We start from the raw sequence: 24,226 nt of genomic DNA, 5'->3' as shown, positions 1-24,226 counted from the left end.
CACCAGACATTTGATACCCCATCCTAAAGAAACCCTCACTATCTTATATCTACACCGTAAGAAGCAAGAACGATTTTGAATAATAACAGGTCTTGTTACTTGTGCCAAGAATATTGGCTGCATTTCCGCGATGGACAGCCAGGCTGATCTGTATACCTAACAATTTGTGAAATATCACAGAAAATCAACTTTTTGTATAATCAGTCATCACCACAGGTCATCAACGACATAAACGTGTAATGAACCAGCAAACTATTTTTTTGCAAAAATATTAAATCTGAATTATGAAAACATAAAAAAAGACATGAATTTGGAAAGTTCGATCACAGAAAAGTTTTAGAAAATAATTTGATTAAGTTTAACTGAGCTAACTGTACCAAATTCAAGTTGTTGGTATTCATTTGCACATTAAAATTAACTATGTAGTTGTAGGTACCTACCTACTTATTATAAGAGTGGTATCCGTTTGGAATAAAATTTAAATATGAGTTCAAACAAATACCAGTGGTATTAATTATTGGTATTAGAATGGAATAAATCAAACAAACAATTTCAAAATATAAAAAAAACATGCAATCAAAATCGCTGTCAAATGACAACAGCTTAACTAATTTCACAATCTCTAAACATCTTTTCGTTGGACGAAATACAATTTATTATTGCATTTAATAAAATAAATTAAAAGCTCTATATCTACTGTACGAAAGTTTATTTTGTCTTAAATAGATGTAAATAGTAAATTGGTCGGTAATACTTATGAAGTACCGACACTCAACACCGAATTGAATAGTACCTACATTGAACGGAGCAGAAGAAGCGTTGAATTGAATAGAATAGTTTTCAAATTGGACGGATAATCCGTTTGTGCGTCCGCGGGACCCATTGTCGGGATCACAACATGGCGCTAATTTGGAGTCCTTGGATTTAATTTGTTTTTAAGTGTTTTATTTCGTCTACCTATTTGCTTTTCGTTAAACTTGCACGAAATATTGCCCGGCAAACTTTCACTTCAATATATCACAGAAAACATTCTAAGGAATTAGGCATGCCCGTGAGATTTCTATCTGCGATCCTACTTTAGCCAGCATGGTGAACTATTGGCCTGAGCCCTTCTCAATCTGTGAGGAGATCCGTGATGAACACTGGGCTGAGCTGATGAACCAAAATTAAAATACAATTAGGTAGAAAATAAAGTAAGTAATTAGGTACAACATGGGTACTGGGTAGATAAGGTACAACATGGGTACTGGGTAGATTAGGTACAACATGGGTACTGGGTAGATTAGGTACAACATGGGTACTGGGTAGATTAGGTACAACATGGGATTATTCAAGGGGCAGACCAACGAATTCCTAAAAGGCCGGCAACGCATCGGCAGCTGTTCCTCTGGTGCTGCAAATGTTCATTTGCGGCGGTGATCACTTAACATCAGGTGACCCGCCTGCTAGTTTGCTCGCTATCTCTATTTTATATGGTACCTAAACATGTAAAAATATTCTCCAAAGAGATTTTCCTTACGTTTTTAAGAGCTAACTCCAAGAATGTCTATTAAGCTTTGCGGTAGGTAACGAATAACGGAATAAGTCGATACACTGCCAAAAGACCTGACCTGCATAATATATCTTGGTGGAGGTCACTTCCCACTCCACACCACTCACTCTCTCCTTCCACACACTAGCACCAAACGCGCACACAAAATGAGCTCGAGTTCACACGCCAACATACCTTTGCAAAATTCCCATAACTACCCAAAAATAAAACTCGCAGAACGGAAATATCAAGTTTAGAGTTCCGCCGGCGACTTGCGTAATCCACACCGACATGATACGTACGGAACCTACAATTAAGCCTTCTAAAGGTAATTCAGAGCTTTTATTACGGCCGCCAATATACACAGACCCCCAACGGCAGAACAAATCTTTTCAAAAATTACGCTCTTACGTGTCAAAAATAAATGGGTTCTTTTATAGGTAGTAATTGAATTACCCTTATATTTAGCCGTTTCCTGTTTTTTAAAGGGTTTTTTACACAGGAAGGAGCCGTCAATTTTTAATCAAATTATTCGTCCACAATGCAGGTTATGATTTGGTCTATTATGATGATTTTCTATTGATTACTGAAATAATGCCGTCTTTACCGTCGTTGTGAACTCTGTATACGTTCTAATCAGGTTATTATTTAGGTTAATAGGGATATAATCTATTGAAAATAGGGCAATTTGTTATTTCCGTTCACCTATCATTCGCTATTTCTAACGAGTGCCTTTTTGCAACTACAAAATCTGCTCATATTTTATTACAAAATAGTCATAATTTTAATGAAAATATACTTACAAGATAATCGCATAATTTTCTGCCTTGATTGACTTTCTGAAAAGCGCACGGTAGCGCACGGGCCAAGTTCTTGTTTCTACATAAATAATAAATAAATAATTAGAGCTAGCTACAGGTGTATCATTTCGCCCAGGTCTTAACCTATCGAGTGACAACCAAAATATTATCGTTTAGTATTTTTGTTCGTTAGAAATATTCCGTTGTACCGCTGGCCCGCTTTGGTTTCTCTCGCGTACCAACATTCCATCCTAGTTGGAGCTCTACTACTCCGGGATAAAAATGACCGTCTCCGGGATGAAATTGAGCGTGGTGCGCGCTGGCTCCCAGCATCAGCAACCCGCCGCTGCCCGCTGTAGAATGTTGGACACCTACAATGTGCTCCCAGTGCCCACTACAGAACCACAAATAACAGGACAGTTTATAGAGAAGTGTGTAAAATCAATTGAGGACTAATTTTATTTATCACGGTCGCGTCGTCACGGAAAGACGTGTAAAGATCCGTGAGAGCGGGAGCGTGCGAGCGATTTGATACGGTACACCCGCGACAACGCTATACACTCGCATTATACATGCACACAATTTACAGCCTTATGTGTCAAAGGTATAGAGGTTAAATTGACGTTACTCAATTTGGCATTTGATATTATATAACCTATATTGTATGAGCAAATATATACAATTTGGTACATGCAACTTTAGTCCCAATGACTATATGCATTAAAAGTCAAAGTTCTCTGTCTGTATTTGGTTCATCATTTTACTTCCTTGGGGTGAAAAGCTATGGGGTGTGATGGGTCTTTTTTCGCCTGTTTATGAGTTTATGAGGGTAATGAAGAGAGTTTGTGCTTGAGCTCATGATCCTTGAAGGCTTGAATGACCCTAAGTTCAATTTCTTTTGCGATTAGGCTTTGTTTATTTGGTTTCATTGTTCTCATTTCATTTGAGCAAAACCAAGGCGGAGCAACTACAAACTACATACATATCATATGTAGGCACATCATAACAGTCCAAGGTCCCAATAGTGCCAGATCTGTCTAGTTGATGCCCGCGACTACGTCCGCGTTGATTTAGGTTATTAAAATCCCGTGGGAACTTTTTAATTTTCCAGGAGATAAAAGTAACCTATGACATTTTCCAGGTCTTTGATTAAATCTATCCATGCACACCAAAAACGAAATTAATCGCGCCGATTCGTTGCTTCGTTGTAGCGTGATTGAAGGATAAACCAACAAATAAACACACTTTCGCATTTATAATTGATATGGGTAGTGATTGCAGAAGAATACATGAGGGACTATAATATACCTACATGAGTGTGAGTTGAGGAGGTATGTAGGTATAATGGCATTGGACGAACACACTCCGTAGTGAGGCGACGCTGCTAACCGAGTTATGCAGCGAGCGCGCCCACAGAGATACTGCGATACTGGATAGACCACATAAAAATAAAAATAAAATAAAAATCCTTTATTTCGACCATGAATTATCCAGATCATAATTGTTACATACATAAGTAGGTACGTATTTGTTAGCAAAATCATTTTAAAAAAACCGGTCAAATGCGAGTCGGACTCGCGCATTAAGGGTTCCGTACTACAGTCCTATTTTTCGACGTTTTGAACGATAAGTCAAAATCTACTGCATAAAAATAAATAAAAATCTGTTTTAGAATGTGCAGGTAAATTCATTTCATCCCTTTCAGCCCTTTGAGGTATCAAAAGGAAAAACGGAACTCTTACACGATCACTTTGTCGTCTGTCCGTCTGTCAAGAAACCTATAGGGTTCCCGTTGACCTAGAATCATGAAATTTTGGAGGTAGGTATAGGTCTTATAGCACACGCAAGGGGAAAAATCCGAAAACCGTGAATATTCACGTGACAGACAGACAGACAACGAAGTGATCCTATACAGGTTCCTTTTGAAGTACAGAACCCTAAAAACTGGTCGAGTGCGTGTTCCGTAGTTGCCCAACACAACAGCAATATTACAGAACTAACAACGTTATCTAAATAATTTTCAATGTTTATACAACCCCAAGACGGTACATCTTAAGTATATTTAAGTAGGTCGACTACTCGGTAGGCCTACTCGTTCATTTGTAAAGCCCACTTGGCTCTGGTAGTTTATATACACTACTAAATGATGCCCGCGACAATCGCGTGAATTTAGATATTTAAGAAATCCCGTGGGAAATCTTTGATTTTCCGGGATACCTAATAGGTAAGTAACCTTTAGGTAAGTCCTTTTCCGGAATGTGAGCTATCTCCATAGGTTAAAATCGGCTAAGCTTTTTAATTTCTTGTTCCATAGACAATCACGGCGCAGTAGGCAGACTCCTAGGTACCTATTATTGAAATATTTTTAACGAATAATTTAAGATGTCCTCTCGAATTAACTAAACTTCCGCGAGTGCTCGGCCAAAATAAATGTGCACATTTATTTACGAATATTTTATACCCAAGTGACACATCCTCCTCCAACACGGCTGGTCTCCGAGGAGGAGTACGACCAAAACCCTCCAGTTATACATACAGTTATATTATGAAATAAAAATAAACTCCCCCAAAACAAATTAAAACTCTTCAAGAAAACTATCGCTATATAAGGTCACTTGCATCTGTTGAAGTATAACTGGAGGAGGCCTATACCCAAGAGGGGTCCTTATCTAAGTATGAAGAAAAATAAGAATATAATATAAGATATACCTACTAAGATTTACTAATGTACTAAAATTACACAATTCAAAACACTTGTATCAACACACACATAAGTACACACTCAGATAATATGAACATACACACACTTCATACGCTTTCCTACACTAAATAAAAAAACTTAACATAAATATTTAAATATTAACAAATAATATTAGATATAAAATGTATAAGTAGGTATAGCTTTAAAAATATGTAAATAATTAAGATAAGGAATAAATAAAGGCTTAGAATTGAATTGAAGTGACACATGAGTCCTATAGTGACGCTGTAGTCTCATCCAGCGCGAGTTATCCGCGTCGTCTCTCGTCGGAGATTAAGTTATAATAGTAATTAATTGGTAACTCGACGCGCGCTGATCGAGTACTACACTCTGTTAACTCATTACTCGCATTTTACCGACCGCGCCGGCCGCCGGCCGGGGACGAGTTATATCCTTGTTTATTTATCGTACACTAAGTACCTACCTACCTACATTTACGTATTAGTTGTATATAGATAAAGAGAGTAGGTACATAGATATATAATAGCTTATGCTTCGTCCACGTGGACTGCACTTGCAACCCCTATTTGACCCCCTTGCGGGTTGAATTTTTCAAAAGTCCTTTCTTAGCGGATGCCTAAATCATAATAGTTACCTGCATGCCAAATTTCAGCCCGATCCGTCCAGTAGTTCAAGCTGTCCGTTGATAGATCCGTCAGTCGGTCAGTCAGTCAGCTTTTCGTTTTATATACCTATTTAGATTTAGCCTTGAATAAGTTGTAAATAACTAATTAACAACCAGAGATAAAGTCAAATTACAACATGACATAAGATCAATTAGCGTTGTTAATATTTTAATTAAATTTAAGAGCTTTACACAAAAACAGAGAGCGGATAAATCTTGACTGCAAAAAATACACGGAACAAAAACTTACAAGGATATAATATTATGTACGAACTGCCACAAAGTTAAATAGAACGGTTTGCGTTTCACTAGTGTCGTGGTCCGTGGTCCGTGGTCCGTGGTCCGTGGTCCGTGGTCCGTGGTCCGTGGTCCGTGTGCGAACACACTTGTAGCCGAGGGTGGTTTTGTCTGTATCAGCGGATTATAGCAAACTTGTGGTTCGGAAGACCGATAGACGCTGGGGTCTCAAGGTGCTGGAATGGCGACCTAGCATCGAAAGGCGCAGCGTTGGAAGACCCCCACTAGGTAGACGGAGGACATTGGACGAGTCGCAGGGAGCCGCTGGATTCGAGCGGCGCGGCGCAGGAGCGTGTGGAAGTCCGTACAAGAGACCTATCTTTGGCTGTAGACGTCTATCGGTTGATGATGATGAGGCTTATATGGCTGGGCGCGTTTGGAACCCTTGTAGCTTTAGTTTTAAGTTTGCGTAATAATTATCACCACTAAGTATATCTTACAAATCCAACAACTGACAATCGAAAATAGTATCTTATTACCTATTTTGAATAAATCATTTGACTTTGACTTTGCCTTTACGGTTCCTTGATCATGGAGTATGGAGCTCCGAAAAGGAACGCCAGCAGAATTAGTTGTAAAGTGTTGTGCAGAATTACACAAAACCATGTTCCCGTAAGTTTAGTGCGGAGAGCCAGGTGGCGCGAGTACTGTCACAAAATACTTGATGCAACCCTGTAATTACATTTACACTAAAGAGCCCTTTGAAAGCGATACGCGCACAAAACTACGAAACAATGCCTTCTCACGCTAAACAAACACTGAACGTATTTTCGACAACCCTAATAATCACAAGCTACATTCAAATACAAAACTTACGAGTACAGAATAAAGTACAAATTTCAACGATTGTTACCCCCAAAGGTGCTTGAGAATAATGCATTAAAAAGACTTTATCGACATAAAAATAAAGTGCAATTTACGATTGATGGAGCGTTTAGTACTAAGTGTTGGTAGAAAACGTTTATTAGCGTTGAAGGCAAGTCGAGCGTGGTACGATAAGTGACAGCGGTCGAGGGCGACCAAGTGTTTGCGAGTTTCGGGACTGTGCCGTTTTATTCCTCGATGGCAGGACGGGGGAACTTCCCCTCTCTGCCACTTTGTAAGAAGGGACTAAGTATTTTGTTTAATTGGTCGTTACTTACGGTTAACAGTTCAAAAGTGGGTACAGTTCGCAACACTATTTACAAGCGACTAGAAACTCAATAAACCTTTAACATAATTATGTAGTTACTTAAAACTATTTTTCTTATTGAATTAATATAAAAAAAACAACAATGTACTCGTTTATTAGGTACTTTTTATCCCGGAAAATTGAAGAATCCCCATTAGATTTTTTAAAAACCTAAATCCGGAAGTAGTCGCGGATACTATCTAGTTGTTATACCTATAACAAAAATCCGCTACTTAGTATCTGAAACTAGTCGGGCTAGCGTCGACTAAACACGTGAGTAAAGCCGGTGTGTGATATATGTATAGTAAAAACCCGCTGTTTTATTTCTAAGAATTCTATGTACCCAGTGACGCTCGCGCCATTGAGACGAATCTAATGACGTACAATTTATCAAAATTGGTTGAGCTGTTGAGCAGTTACGAGCGAACATAGGAACGGACATGCATACATACATACAGGTCATATCCCTCCCCATGGGGCACGAGATGGCCACTCCAGCGCAACAGTGCGTTTAGCGGGGCGAGTGGGATTGCCATGGGGGCATTGTGCGACCGAAGCTCGCTATTACTTGCTCATTACTTTTGGCTAACTCTTGTTATTTCTGTAAATAAAGCTCGTGGAGGGTCGCTACTCGCTACTCGCTACTCGCTACTCGCTACTCGCTACTCGCTACTCGCTAGTGGCTACATATTATGCACAAATTAAATAATGAGCTTTTGACACTTTCCTACCTATAGGTATATTCCGTAAATATTTGTTTTTAATTAATCCATCTTATTATCTTCCGATAGTTCCAATTAATTATCTCTTAAATCAATTATTTTCAAACATAGGTAAATCATATCTAACTCTATAGGTACCTACTTTAGTTAGCTTACATTTAGTTTGCTTTAGCAGTATTTACTACTATCCGTCTTCGGCTATCTACTATCCGACTTCGGCTATCTACTATCCGACTTCGGCTATCTACTATCCGACTTCGGCTATCTACTATCCGACTCACTATCCGTCCGTCCAATCCGTTCTGAATCCATCCATCGTCCGTCTGTCTATTACTATTGCCGGTATAAAAATTTCACAATAGCCGCCATGAAAATTTTCGGGTACGAAACCGGATATTGTTAATTTTAGTTGTTTAATGACATTTCCTATTTTACCTACAGTTCCTACTGAACCTACATGCTGTTGGGACGGGTAACATTGTACTTGTACACTGTACAGATTACTGTTACATCAAATAAACTCTGCTGTCATAGACTAAGTATAATTTAAAAAGTCACAAATTGTCTATTGTGCAATTCTCTTCTCTTGCTGCTAATAAAGATGTCCGCACTTTAAGTTTCGAAAACTAGTCGTTTTATTACATGCAAATGTCGACATTAGCTTGATGTTCGCCCTCCTGAGTCCTAACCTGGTCCTAACTAATCGCTCACTAAGTTAGTTTCCACACGAGCTTGTATTTCCGTTACAATCAGCCGCGCAGTGACGTAGTGAGTAGTGAGTAGTGACGTAGTAGGCAGGCACAGCGCCGCCTGCAGCCGGATGTTTATCTGCGCCATCTGACGCAACAATAGGCCTCTCACGGCGTGTATGGAGCCAGTGGCTCGTGAAGCTTTGTTGCCAGCTCGAGCCTCTCGACCCATTGTTGCCCGTTAACAGTTACTCTCCAACTACGATTAGGAATCATTATGACTAGTCTTATCTAGATCAAGCTATAAACGACCCCATTTGCTTTTAATAGGGGTTCAGACTTCAAAGTCTAATTTAACACTCGTTTACAATCTAAGAACTCTTAACGTAGTATATGAAGATGCCAAAAACGACGATTTGATAAGCTTTTTAGGGACCCTATTACTAAGCTTCCTCTGTCCGTCATTCCGTCTGTCTGTCTGTCAGCGGGCTGTATCTTGTGAACCGTACGTAGCGAGTTGAAATTTTCACAGATTGTGTATTTCTATTGCTGCTTTAACAACAAATAGTAAACAATTTTAAAATGACCGCCATGAAAAAGAACGGCCAAGTGCGAGTCAGACTCGCGCACCGAGGGTTCCGTACTCGGGTATTTTTTTCGTCATTTTGCACGATAAATCAAAAACTATATTATGCATAAAAATATATAAAAACCTGTTCTAGAATGTACCTGCGAGTAAAGCCCTTTCGGTATGGTTATCTAACCCCACTCGATATGGTTATCTCACTTTGAAAACTGAAATTTCTAATTATTTGTTCATGAACACATAAAAAAACTATGAATGTACCTACGTCCTACATGCTATGTTCATGAGAAACACGTATGCTAGCGAGCCGACAGCGAGAGCGGACGACGCGACGGACGCGAGCGGTAATTCGCTTAAACCCGCGCCTCCATCTAGATAAGATCTGCACACCTACCTACCTACCTATCTAGATACATAAGCATATACCTACCACGTAGAGGCTCAGAGTAAGGATATGTCTGTATACTGTGGCCTGTGGTGGAGACAACCTCGAGTGTAGGGTTGGGTTATATGGTAGGATCTATCTATGTACTTAAGGGCGCCTTCAAATAGTCGCAAAGTGCCGCGCGGACGCAGAAAATTTCGACAATCTAATTTTCCTGTAGATATTTTATTTTGCCTATTAATCGAGACGCTTTAAAAATAGAATCATGAATATCGTCATCTTCATCTCAACCGTTACTACTAAGTCTTCTCTCAGAATGAAAAAAGATTAGGCCATCAAGTGGGATTGACAGACCAAAAACCAGTCAAGTGCGAGTCAGGCTCGCGCAACGAGGGTTCCGTACTAAAGTCGTATTTTTTCGACATTTTGCACGATAATTCAAAAACTATGATACATAAAGATAAATAAAAATCTGTTTTAGAATGCACACGTGAAGGCCTTTCATATGATACCCCACTTGATATAGTTATCTTACTTCGTAAATTGAAAATACTAATTATTAGTTCATGACCACAATTTAATTTGTTTTGCGTGATGTAACCACAAATTCATGGTCTTCGAATCTATTCATTTACTTGTGCTATAAGACCTACCTATCTGCCACATTTCATTACTCTAGGTCAACGGGAAGTACCCTTGTAGGTTTTCTTGACTGACACGACGGACAGAGAGACAGACAACAAAGTGATCCTATAAGGGTTACGGAACCCTGAAAATTCATCTGAATTTACTCAGTTAATGAGAGCCGTAATGTTCCCAAATAATCGTGCGTCGTTTTTGTAGTGTTAACTAATTAGCTATTAGCGGGAGACGTTTAAATGAACCCTTCCGCTCCTCGCGCTGATGTGGTCCGTGTGACCGCGCCCTGCGCCCTGCGCCCTGCGCCCTGCGCCCTGCGGCCCTAACGACCGGCGCCTTCATTACAAACTAAATGCTGTTTTTGTGGCTCGCTACAGTTCCAGTAACGACCGCTAAGTGACTTACCTATTACTGACGCTGCTACAAACGTTTTGTTTTTACTTGGACATTAAAATATTACAGTACGCGGCAGAAAATAATGTACATCGACTGTAGTGCGTCGTTAGACTGTTGTTCAGACCGACAAACGTAGCATAGGTATGAGTAACAGGGACAACGCTCTATAATGCCGAAATCTCTTTCTTAACTCGCATGCCAAACGCATGCTCCTCGTTCGGGCACGAACGCGAGTAACGCGGCCACACTACGTGTCTGCCTCCTTTCCTCGCTCTTACTTGCCATGTACAGGGGCGGTGTGTGGCTGGGGGCCGGGGGCCGGGGGGCGGATGCGGGGGAAGATGGTAGCTACTGCGTGCCTATGGCTAACGTTTTCCAACAACACGAAATCTAATCTAATTTAAATTAGTCTGTACTGTCCTAGGACTGGGCAAAGGCCTCCCTTCACCACCACCACCACTCCCTCTCAAAAGTTCAAACTCAATGTTTACCAAAGAGCTATGGAACCATTGAACTTGGATTAAAACTAGCAGATCGCGTAAAGAATTCCGATTTACGTTCCAAATCCGCTTTAAGTATTTAAATGGGACTGGGCAGCCAGACGGCTTGTGGCCAAAATCTGCATCTTTCTGGAATCCCCAGAACCACCAAACCAACGCCAGTGTGGCGCCGAGGCGACGATGACGTCAACAATTAAAGCCATAGATTGAGTGGTGGAAAAAGAAATGTTTTCATTAAAAAAATATTTAAGTGAGTCAAAAAAATTAATGAGAACTGAGAAGTAAAATAGGAACACGAATCGAACACATGTCGCTTTTCCCAAACACATGAAGACGTTAACAATAGATTAGCAACAAAGGGCGAGGTTGTTAGTTGTTACCGACTGGCGACTAACTGCACTCAAAGTTCGCGAAATGACACGGTTTCCCATCAAAAACATTCCTAACCCTTTATTAACTACCAGATTAGCTACAACCACATTATTTGACAAAAGACCCAACCGCTGAATGCGGACCACTTAACCCCTAACTCCAAGGGCACAGAAACTATTTTCACTTAGAATTTTGCATTTTTATGTTTGTCTCGAAGAAGCAATTACGAAGCGTCCAGTTTTTCATGAGCTCTCCGATCACGTTCTGTGCGTTCATCATCAGTATCGCGAGAGGGGAGTTGCAGGGCTCCTCCGATATTGGCGTCGGTTTGACATATGTTCGTCTTGCGTATGGGGCTATGGGGGATTGAGTGACATAAGCCCCTCGGGCTCATTACGGACCCCTCTAGCCAATTCTATTTGCGAACTTCACATTTCACTTCATAAAGGGCGATATTATTTAGTACCGTTTTTTGTTTGTTAAATGGCTCGGAGATGTAATATGAGATAAATTTGATGCTCTATTAACTTACATGTTTTGAACTCTATTAAGAAACAATTTTGTATATTATCATCTGTACAAACATGAGAAAAAAATTCAATGATTAAATTTCACGCAAGTTCAAATTCACGATTCATGAATAAATATGTAAATATTAATATGATCCACAAATCTGAAAATCGAGAAAATATTCGGATGATACGAAGCATATTAAACTCCTGACGATTGGTACTTTGTGGAATCTATAATTACTTAGTACAAGAGTAGAGCCGCTAAGCCGTGGAATGTTTCCTGCAACGTACCTATAACCTAAATACATACGTTGAAGGCGAGAGAGAATATCTTCCACCTATGATTGTCGTCAAGCAGTGTATGTTATCTAGAGAGGCTCACCTGCACGCGGACCTCGGGCAGGTTGACCTTCATGGCGAGCTCCTCGCGCGAGTACACGTCGGGGTAGTGGCTCTTCTCGAAGGCGCGCTCCAGCTCGTGCAGCTGGTACGTGGTGAAGGTGGTGCGGTTGCGGCGGTGCTTCTTCTTGTCGGCCGCGCCGCGCGCATCCTCGTCGCTGGGCGCGTCGTCCGCCGGCGCCGCCGTCCCGTCGTTGCTGGTGCACGAGCCCTCGCCTGCGGACAGCGAACACGTCAACAGTGGACACAACTTCATAAACTCGGCGGTTGCTTGAAATTCTGTATTTCATTTTCACATTTTCATTCCATTCACAACAAGGGTACATTTTAACTTGAAAATTGTGAGTTTCGATTGAAATTCTTAAATATTGAATAACTCAGAAATAACCAAATCTCGGATATGGTATCATGACCAAAGTAGCTGCAAATGAGCTCTACTTTAGCCCCTTGCAAGGAATGTATCACATTTCCAATCACCCTGTATACTAATAGACTATCTTATTCCCGCGACTTCGTCCGCGTGGACTACACAAATTTCGAACTCCTGTTTTACCCCCTTAGGAGTCGTATTTTCAAAAATCCTTTCTTAACGGATTTCTACGTTATAATCGCTATCTGCATACCAAATTTCAGCCCGATGCGTCCAGTAATTTGAGTTGTGCGTTGACAGATCAGTCAGTCAGTCACCTTTTCCTTTTATATATATTTAGATATAGATTTACGTGAAAGTGTTTGATGTAATACGTGTTGCACGTGTAATAGCTAATGGTAGATATAGCAACATACGGCAGTAGTATGGTAGAGCCGGTAGTCGGGCGTGCAATTAAGGCTGACAATAAATCAAACACGCGCTGTTTGCGTATGCTAATGTGTCTCTGATAATGCAATTATATTCAAATTTCACGGCTGTTTGTAATACCTGCCTGTGCTTATCTCGTGTAGCTATCTACGTTCTACGCCGACCAGCTTACATACCTAGCTGTCTCAATAGTTATCATGTCTGCACTCCGCAGTACGTGAAGTATGTAACTTATGCTTACTGTTACCTCCTATATCTAATCTTAGCAAGTTTTTATAAAGCGGGCAAAGAATCAGCTAAAGAAACCTAACACAAACATAAATCTACGTAGCTCCCTACGAGGAATAATATTGTCGTCGACATCCCATCTGCACGCACGAAACGTTTTGCGTCATCATTCCTCATACGCATGCCACAGAATAATATAATAGTATACTAACGCATGGCTAAGGTTTGGAATACTCTTCCATGATCTGTGTTGCACGATCACAGTCAGTGTTAGACAGTCGGACAGACAGACGCGAGACGGGATCAGTAGCAGCTATAGGTATTGCCGCTTGTGCCGCAAACGTAACGTTTGCACTGCGCAGTGCGCGCGGCTGCATTTCGTGCGCTGCGGCCGCTTCCCGCTAACGTAAATGTTTACTTGCGTGCAGCTCTCTAAATACGCAGGAACTAGTCTCATTAACTGATAGAATAGTCTACCTAATTAAGGAGCGCACCAAAATCCGAAAGGTCGGCGGTTCAAACCCCTGCAGCCGTCGCAGTTCTACCATACTTACCTAGTTCTACCTACTAGCACAAACTTTACGCTTAGTTGGAGGGGAAAGGGGTATATTAGTCATGACTCATGATTATCTGGCTAATATTGTTTTAAAATAAAAACCGGCCAAGTGCGAGTCACACTCGCGCACCGAGGGTTCCGTACTCGGGTATTTTTTTCGACATTTTGCACGATAAATAAAAAACTGCTGATAAATATAAATAAAATTCTGTTTTAGAATATACATTTTTTTTTTTTTAATTAAGGCATTATAAGTGGTTTTTAATCACGTAAAATTTTATTTCACATTTGTTTTTTTTTTTAGCTAGCCTTATCTAATTACTATATAAATCATGACCGCGTGGAATGGTGCCAAGAATACATTTTGTTCATTAACACATTTTAATTTTTTTTACAGTAGCTATTATAACCACCAATCCACGGTTTTCGGATTTATTGCTTTTTTTTAATTTGATAATATTTAGGATAATTTCTCATTAATTATTATTATTATGCAATATATAGGCATACTAAGAGCCTATTTGAAATTAAAACTTCAAGGCATGTCGAGTGCATCTTTGAGCGTGAAATGATCTTGATGAACAATCAAGAAACACTAAACACAGATCAAAATAATATTCTTTGATATATAATGATTGTTACACACTTTTTAGGGTTCCGTAGTAAACAAGGAACCATGCGTTAGTATACTATTATATAGTTTCGCCATGTCCGTCCGTCTGTCTGTCCGTCCGTCCTCGGTTAATCTCAGAGACTATTAGTGCTAGAAATCTGTAATTTGGCATGAGTATAAATATTAATCACGCCGACAAAGTGGTCAAATAAAATTTTAATAATTTTTTTTTTTAGGGTAGCTCCCCTACCTACATGTAATTAAGTGGGGATGAACTTTTTTTTCCCCATAGTGTGGGGTATCGTTGAATAGGTCTTTTAAAAATACTGTGGAAGTGTGAACATCATTATTCGATTTCTAGATTCGTTTGTAAAATATGATGTTTGAAAGTGCTAATTTTTATTAGAGTCAAGTGCCCCCCCCCCCCCCCTCTCTAAGGAACGTAAAAAATTCACAGCAGTAGTATATACTTATACTTAATCAATTTTAAAGAAAAAAAAATTATTCAAATAAACTTTTACAAGTACTTTCGAATAGTCGGATGCATCTATTCTAAAGGAAAGCTATCATGGCTAAGTAGGTTCACAGTACATCTGTTTTTCGAGGATTGTGACTACGGAACCCTACACTGCGCGTGGCCCGCCACGCACTTGGCCGGTTTTTATCTCAGACCTTTTCACAATGTCAGTGAGGCTTTTAGCTAAAATTAAAGCCTGACCTATTGACCACTACGTTCGGCTACCGGCAAAAGTTCTGATTCGCGCTAACCATTAGCTAATGCGTTTTGGTGTTATCTATCAGATCAACATTAATACAACTTAACAGCTTGATCGAATTACTTACTCAACTCGAAACAAGATTAAATAAACATTTAATTCAATAAAAAGAAATTCAAATCGACTGTCAATTGTAGCACAGATTAAGTAAAATCAGGGACAAAAACTTTTAGTTAAACATTTCAGATTGAGCGATCAGACGTCAAAACAGATATCATTTCTCTTTCGCTCCCAAATCATCTATGCGAGCAAGAAAGAGACGGGACGATTAGATTACACGTATGATACAAAACAAATAAAACCACTACGGACAGAGCATTAAGATGTTTTACACTTATCGCGATATGATCTATCTTCTCCTTTTTGTAATAATTATCGATAATCTGGCAACACTCGCGCGCCGGCGCATAGTGGGCAGTGTTTTTGTGTGGCAACCCTAATCACGTGTCAGATTTGCCGTGTTGCTACACATTAAAGCTCTTCGGCATTAATGATTTTACAAATGCGTTCGTTATTCAATTTTGTTTTTATTGCTGAGCCGCCCGACTGGTCCGGGCTTACGAGTCATGGCACGGTATGCGTGGAGGGTTTGGTCACACACAGCGCGGGACTAGAGCGACGCGCGACGCACGATGGCGGCAGCGTAAAAAACCAGTAATAACTTTCTAGCGACTTTTTTCGGCAAGGCGTTGTTAAAGCCACGAAAAAGATATAAAAAAAAATTGTTATACCTACAAACAACTGCTGTAATAAAGCACGGATAGCTTAAAATGATTAACATTTTACATCGAGATTTTACATCGCATTTACACGTGGATACAATTTGAGCGTCGATACACTTAAGTATCAAAGTAAAATGAACCTTATTCGCCTTGTTTTAAAGCTCACGTTCGTCGAGTCATATAAAACCAGCATTTCAATAAATTGAAAATATTTTGAAATTAAAATTGGTAGCACCTACTAAGTTGTATTTTTATATCAGGGACTACTTATGAGGTCCTTTTTAGTCTTGGCGTATTGTATTTCACGTTTCAATTCTTTCAATGTTGATGAAGTGTAAAATGTCATACTAACTAATGTAACTACACAGTTCCTAGACATAGTGACAACTTGTAGAAGCCGCGTTGTATCTGACCAAGCCTTTAGAGCGGCGCCCGCGCACGGCGGACTGGTTCCTCTTATTAATCAGCAATTAGCACTAAGTATCAGGTGGCCACGACTTGACTGAGCAACATTCGTAAATTAATTTACATTCCACACATACATAATTTAATGAAGACCTGCATTGGTAGGAATGTTTATTACCTAGGTATATTATATACAATTTATTGTAGGTATACCTACGGAATATATCATTTATCATTTAGTACAACTTACATTTAGTGCCTGCCTGACCTGCTCATCAGAAAATTATCATTTATGTACCATTATTGAACTATACTTCTAACGGTAAAAAATAGTCATTATTATCATCGGCCCATTGCACACTACTGAGTACGGGGCTTCTCAGAATGAGAAGGGTTACAGTCCGTCTCGCTGACCAAGTGCGGATTGTTAACAAAACATTGCTCATATTTTAGTAAATCATACTCACTATAGATATAGGATAATGGCTTCGTATTGCAAACTACCTACAACAGTTTGGAATGTGGCGCAGATCGATGTACAAACTACCTACAACAGTTTGGAATGTGGCGCAGATCGATGTACAAACTACCTACAACAGTTTGGAATGTGGCGCAGATCGATGTACAAACTTCCGAACAGCCATTCACGTTCCATCAAAGTTCCGGCAACAATAACTCATGGTAACTACGTATGTTTCCCGTCACTGAACAGTGCACACGGGCGGCCTCCGAAAACGTTCCTGAACAGTGCACACGGGCGGCCTCCGAAAACGTTACTGAACAGTGCACACGGGCGGCCTCCGAAAACGTTACTGAACAGTGCACACGGGCGGCCTCCGAAAACGTTCCTGAACAGTGCACACGGGCGGCCTCCGAAAACGTTCCTGAACAGTGCACACGGGCGGCCTCCGAAAACGTTACTGAACAGTGCACACGGGCGGCCTCCGAAAACGTTCCTGAACAGTGCACACGGGCGGCCTCCGAAAACGTTACTGAACAGTGCACACGGGCGGCCTCCGAAAACGTTACTGAACAGTGCACACGGGCGGCCTCCGAAAACGTTACTGAACAGTGCACACGGGCGGCCTCCGAAAACGTTACTGAACAGTGCACACGGGCGGCCTCCGAAAACGTTACTGAACAGTGCACACGGGCGGCCTCCGAAAACGTTACTGAACAGTGCACACGGGCGGCCTCCGAAAACGTTACTGAACAGTGCACACGGGCGGCCTCCGAAAACGTTACTGAACAGTGCACACGGGCGGCCTCCGAAAACGGACATTTATCTACTTATACCTGTTTATACACTGCCGTATTGAACTGAACACGTGCGTGGCGGAGCACGTATAGGGGGTCCCGTACTCGTGTTAGTCGCTAAGACATTGACGATTAAGTACTAGGTATTGCCTTGGACGATCTAAGGGTATTGCACGTTCATCGTAACATGACGCGTGAGTCATCACACAATAAGAAACCCTAAGTTCAAAGGAATAAAGAAACAAAGCAATGGTGCCAACATATTAGTCACGCGACAAGTTACGATAAATGACTATATGTCGATGGCTTTTGCAATAAAACTGTTGGTATCACATCGCATAACATCATCTGTACAGATTTGGCTGAAACCTGAATTAACACATAGGCTACTTTTTATCCCGGAAAAATAAAAAATCGGTTAAGTGCAAGTCCGACTAGCACACGAAGTGTTCAGTGCACCATCGCACAAGAAATAGCACTTTTAATTATTTTTAATTATCAGGGCGGTCATTTTTCAAAAAAAACACAATGTGTATTTTATTGCCGCTTATAAAAATCATTTTTTAAATAGAAATAAGTACACATTCTGTGAAAATTTTATTATACCATAATGTGCACTGTCCTTACAGGGTAGTCCTAATGCGACAACTTAAATTGCAACTCTCTACCTATTATGATTCACGAGATACAGCCCACTGACAGACAGACTGACGGACGGACGAACAGTGCTGTCTTATAGGGTCCCGTCGGCACCGTTCGGGTACGGAACCCTAAAACCTGAACACGCTCCCAACCGCGCAGCCATCTTCCTTCCCTCGCTGCTTCGCGTCGCGTCGTAGCGTAACGTAGCGCTACAGAGCTACGGGCTACGGATGCTACAGTGTATCTAAATGTATCTACGAGCGAGTAATCAAGCCTTCATTGCTCGTAGATTTGCGGTCACAATCGATTCGCCATTACTATTCGATTATCCTCGGTCCAGCCCCCTGGTATCTCGAATGGACCAACATATTATCTAGGTATACATTATTACAGTTCCTCAATAGTAGGATGTTTTCGCGCTGGACATATTATTATAGACTAAAGACAGACGAGTTGTTAAGTTAGGTAGGTACAATAATTAATAGCAAAACGCTGTAAATTTTAGTATACCTACCTAGTTCTTCTATGTCGTCTGTTTCAGGATATTTAGGAATATCTACCAATACTAACTCTAACTAACATCTAGACTATGGCCAAAACCCTTCTCAATCTGAGAGGACACCCGTGCTCTGTAGTGAGCCAGCGATGAGTTGATGATGATGAATACTTACTGGCTTCATAAAGGTGGTTATAATATGTGAATTATAAAGATATATAAAGTAAAAATTCCTGACAGTGATTCTATTTAACGATTATTATTTGAATGATAGGTTAATACCGTGGGATAAAAACATCCCGGGGATGCAAACTATCTCTGTATCAAAAACCATCAAAATCGGTTTTAATGGATGAGATGTGAAAAGTTAGCAGACAGACAGACAGACAGATACACATTCGCATTTAGGTATAATATTAGTATGGAAGCCTAGATTCATTTCATAAACCTTACACTTAATTACAGTACCTATATCTAAATATCATTTGAGTAAAAATAAATTGTAATTAATGTGTAATCGAATTGTACAACAATTACAAATTGAAGAGAATCGATTTGTATTAAGCGATTACAAATTGGAGTGAATGATTGCAGTCGCGGCGCCGCGTCAAGGCACCACGGCGCCGCGCGCCGCGTCACAGCATCATGGCGCCGCGGTGCAGCGAAAGCGAATAATCGAGACTTTATTGGGTCTCGATTTGCGGTCACAATCGATTCGCCATTACGATTCGATTATCGCTGGCCGCCCTTTGCCGCAGTCAGTAAATTGGTGTTTATGGACGGAATTGCGTTTATTTGCCGCTCACGGTTCCGGGCTCGCTCGGATGGAATCATTGTTGTCCGAAGCCTCCACCTCCACCTCCACCTCCACCTCCACCTCCACCTCCACCTCCACCTCCACCTCCACCTCCATATGACTAGTGTAAGCTGAAGCAAATATACCTACTTACCTACGCTATTCGGTAATTACTTACTATAATATTTTATTTTGAATCTAAAAAGACTTGCTGACTGACTGATTGACTAGCTTATCAAGCATGCCTACACCACTAGGGTTCATCATGATCAACCCATCGCCGGCTCACTACAAAGCACGGGTCTCTTCTCAGAGTGAGAAGGGTTTTGGCCATAGTCTATACCACGCTGGCCATGTGCAGATTGGTGCAACACTCAGGCAAGCAGGTTGATATTTTCCTTCGCCGTTAAAACAAGTGATATTTAATTAGGTACCTACTTAAAACGCACATAACTCCAAAAAGTTAGCGGTGCGTGCCCGGGATCGAACCCCCGACCTCCAATTAGAAAGCGGACGTCCTAACCACTAGGCTATCACACCTGGCTTACTAGGGTTAAAAACTTGACATTTTGAAAACTTAGGTTCCTTTTATGACGCCTTCAGGCACTTTCTACGACAGCATTTTTGGGAATTCTTCTCCTAAGGGGAGGAATAGGGGATGTGTGAATGAAATTCCGTCATCTATTCAAACTGTTTCTATAAAAATTGGTATTAGACCTTGCCAGCAAATATGAAGAAGTATGTGTTTCAGGATTCTCAGGATCCAGGATAAAATTATACAGCCTCATTACTAAATTCCATAAGCATAGCCGGGCGGGTCAGCTGTATACCTAAGCAAACAAGCAAAGAAATGAATAAGCAAACAAACACTAATAATCTACATAAAGCCTACAATTAATTTCATAGTAAAAGTTATGAAGTTAGTTTCAAAGAAAAATAGTTGCCCAATTATTCAATATGTTAGAACGAATGGCGGGCCGAGGCGTGGGCGGCACGCTAAGGGCGCCCACCGATTGTTTGAATGTTTTGGAGGAAAACGCGAAATGTGAGCGAGCTAATTAATTTCTTGTAACTATTAACGAGCTCGGCAGTTGACGCACGCGATGTACTTAACCAACTATAGACCGCGACAGGTTGAGATGGCGAGCGGGGTACGAGGCGGGGGAACACCCCGTACAGCCGCACGTCACCCGCGCTCGCCCGCACCGGGTTAGCGCGGGGGCTGTGTGGTTGTGCGGGGCGTTCCCTCCCCGATTGCCATCTTGACCTGTCGCGTAGGTAGGTACTATACCTGCATCATTCATGAACAAACACTGCATATTTGGGGTTTTTTTCTATACTCGCTGTTTAATGGTCATAGGGTCAGTTGCATATCAGGGAGTTAAAGTGACGTTTAATTACCATTAAACTTTGTTCGCACAAAAAAACAAAGTGGGTCGCACAAGTCAGTCATGATTAAGGTCAAAGGTATGATCCAAAACAAACCCTGACTTAGGGTTTGTTTTGGATGAGTAGCCCATTGTGCTATATTCACTAAGGTTTAACCGAAACCTGTAACGTAACTTTAGCAGTCTGATATGCACCTGGCTCCTAAGAAGTATTATAAGTACACAGTTCACAGAGAGAAATCATGGAGTCATCAGACTAAAGCTACTAAGTCTGGATATCATTTACCTTCAATAGGTAAACTAATTCTAAGGGAAATGCGCTCTTGTTCAGAGAATTGTCACAATATTTCCTAATTATTTTGAGGGAAGATTTCTGAATAGCATAATCATACATTAGTGGGGTTATAACCGAACCATTGACTTATATATTACCTTGTATGGACAAGGCCATTGAACAAACAAAATGGCACCGACTTATTGGTGTTTTAGCACCAATGCAACCTCAGTGACGTCTGGATTTCAAACGGGTCGTTCATTAGTATCTAAGAGGCCACCTCTTAGATACTAATGAACGACCCGTTTGATTTATTTGGTTCCAAAACCGTGAAAATTTTTGTTCGCTTGGGCATATTTCGTCATTTATGTCGACGTAGCTGAACAAATTAATTTCAAATCTTAAAACTCAACGTTACTCGCTAAAATCATAAATTAGGTAAAGCTGTTTAAAAATAATAAATCGTTTATTTTATTTATTCAAGGGATTATAATGATTGTACGTAATTTAGGTACAAAGTCGTGTGCAAGTCATGTCGAAGCAGATGGTGGGGCGCGATAAGCGATAAGGCTAATTATTAATTTCACAGAAATTATACTTGTCGCCCAACAAGGCACTACGAATGTTCCCTTCGCGTGTTTACTTTGAAAGTTTGAACATTTAATGATATTTGAAAATTATTCAATTTTACAACGCGTCGCACCGACATGAAGACATTTCTTTTTTTTTTAAATAGAAATAGCGAGCAAACGAGCAGGCGGGTCACCTGATGTTAAGTGATTACCGCCGCCCATGAACAGCACCAGAGGAACCGCGGATGCGTTGCCGGCTTTTTAGGAATTTGTTGGTCAGCCCCTTGAATAACCCCATGACATTTAGAGAGAACATTACGAAACAAAAGTCCTAATCCTAGCAACTAACAGATTACCTATTAAGTACTTTAGCAGAATGAAAAGCCAATACTTAGCTAATTATTTTATTTAATCTAAAGGATTTATTTTAATTTAATCTATATGTAGTATAAGTATTATTAGGCTCATATTTTTATTTGGTATTTTGTTACCATTCAAACCCATATTAGTGTATTTATGGAATTTAAAAAAAATTATGGTCATAATACTAAAAAAAAAAACCACTGATAATTGACTGAAAAAATCATTAAAAAATTCATATCTCCTAAACTACTAAAAATCGCTGAACATACATAGGGGTGATTTGGGTAACCCCTTAAAATAAGGTATTTAAATTTTTGTTTTAGACGTCACATCCCCGGCCACTCTGTATAAAATTCATAGTCCTGACTGACTGACTTAATATATCAACGCGTAGCCTAAACCGCTGGTTATAGAGATATGAAATTTGAAGCGTGTATTCTTTGTAAAGAGTCCACTAAAAAAACCGGCCAAGTGCAAGTCAGACTCGCGCACTGAGGGTTCCGTACGTACTACAATCGTATTTTATCGAGATTTTGCACGATAAATCAAAAACTATTAGGTATGCTTAAAAATAAATAAATCGGTTTTAGAATGTACAAGCAAAGGCCTTTCATATGATATCCCACTAACCACTTGGTTAATCTTACTTTGAAACTTAAAAATAGCAATATTTGTTTATGAACACATTTTAATTTTTTCTTGTGAAGTAACCACAAATTCGCGGTTTTTAGATTTTTCCCCGCATGTCTGCTATAAAACCTGCCTTCCTGCCAAATTGCATGATTCTAGGTCAACGGGAAGTATCCTGTAGGTTTCTTGATAGACCGACAGACAGACAGACAGACAACAAAGTGATCCTATAAGGATTCCGTTTTTCCTCTTGAGGTACGGAACCCTAAAGAGGACTCTTTGAAATTCCACCCGTGGGTTAAATAAGGGTTTGAAATTTATGTAGTCCACGCGGACGAATTTGCGAGCATAAGCTAGTCTCCTATATCTATATCTACCTGTCTAACAAAGACAGTATCAGTAATCTAAAGTACTAAGTAAGCAGGTACGTAGGTATTACTATGGAAGTAGGTTCTAAGTATGACGGATTACTCAGAACACCTGCGAGATCTGCCGTTCCTAACTACAGCATCACTGTAAGATAGGATTATGACAACGGGAAATGGATCTCACGCCATTTCTGTTCTGTTGGTTTATCCAGCACACTCACAAATCACCCCAGTGCAGAGGCTCGAGCACATTAGGACGTCACCATCTCACAACTTTCACCTGTAATACCTTATGATGGATAGGTTTAGGTTATATGAAAGTAAGTAGATTGAAACTACCGGAAAAGCCGTAGAGTTGCCAGACGTTTGAGTAGAACGTTCACATGTAATGGCAGTGATTTTCTCTGTTGAGATGCATGTAAAGCCGTATATTTATTTGTGATTTTTTGTCTTCATGTTTGTTCTTTGTTGTGTTTTTTTGTTTTTAGGGTTCCGTACCTCAAAAGGAAAAACGGAACCCTTATAGGATCACTTTGTTGTCTGTCTGTCAAGAAACCTACAGGGTACTTCCCGTTGACCTAAAATCATGAAATTTGGCAGGTAGGTAGATCTTATAGCTGACGTTTGGGGAAAAATCTGAAAACCGTGTATTTAGGGTTAGATCGCACAACAAAAATTAAATTGTGGTAATGAACTAATAATTAGTATTTTCAATTTTCAAAGTAGGATTACTATTCCATGTGGGGTATCATATGAAAGGGCTTTGCTTCTAATACAGATTTTTATTTATTTTTAGGCATAATAGTTTTTGATTTATCGTGCAAAATGTCGATAAAATACGATTGAAGTACGGAACCCTCAGTGCGCGAGTCTGACTCGCACTTGGCCGGTTTTTTTTCTGTACGTTTGTTTGGTGTTGTTGTGTTTTTTATAATTGTAAACTGTGCGCTATGGTC

General features: G+C 40.3%; 2 protein-coding genes across 3 annotated transcripts in view; both read right to left on the bottom strand.

Moving 5' to 3' along the window:
• The window catches only part of LOC117983527 (kynurenine/alpha-aminoadipate aminotransferase, mitochondrial), a 154,650-nt gene that overhangs the window by 79,120 nt on the left and 51,304 nt on the right, over positions 1 to 24,226 (bottom strand). The gene's annotated exons all lie outside the window — the stretch shown is intronic.
• Positions 1 to 24,226, bottom strand: part of LOC138402544 (retina and anterior neural fold homeobox protein 2-like) — a 45,975-nt gene that overhangs the window by 17,920 nt on the left and 3,829 nt on the right. Inside the window, exon 2 of the mRNA XM_069499557.1 lies at positions 12,369 to 12,601. Within this exon, the coding sequence (XP_069355658.1) occupies positions 12,369 to 12,601 (233 nt within the window). The remainder of the gene's footprint in view (positions 1 to 12,368; positions 12,602 to 24,226) is intronic.

This window comes from Maniola hyperantus, chromosome 7, assembly GCF_902806685.2.
Source record: "Maniola hyperantus chromosome 7, iAphHyp1.2, whole genome shotgun sequence".
Lineage (NCBI taxonomy): Eukaryota > Metazoa > Arthropoda > Insecta > Lepidoptera > Nymphalidae > Maniola > Maniola hyperantus.
Note: the sequence above shows the minus strand (reverse complement) of the source record. Positions and strands in the feature narration are given on the sequence as shown.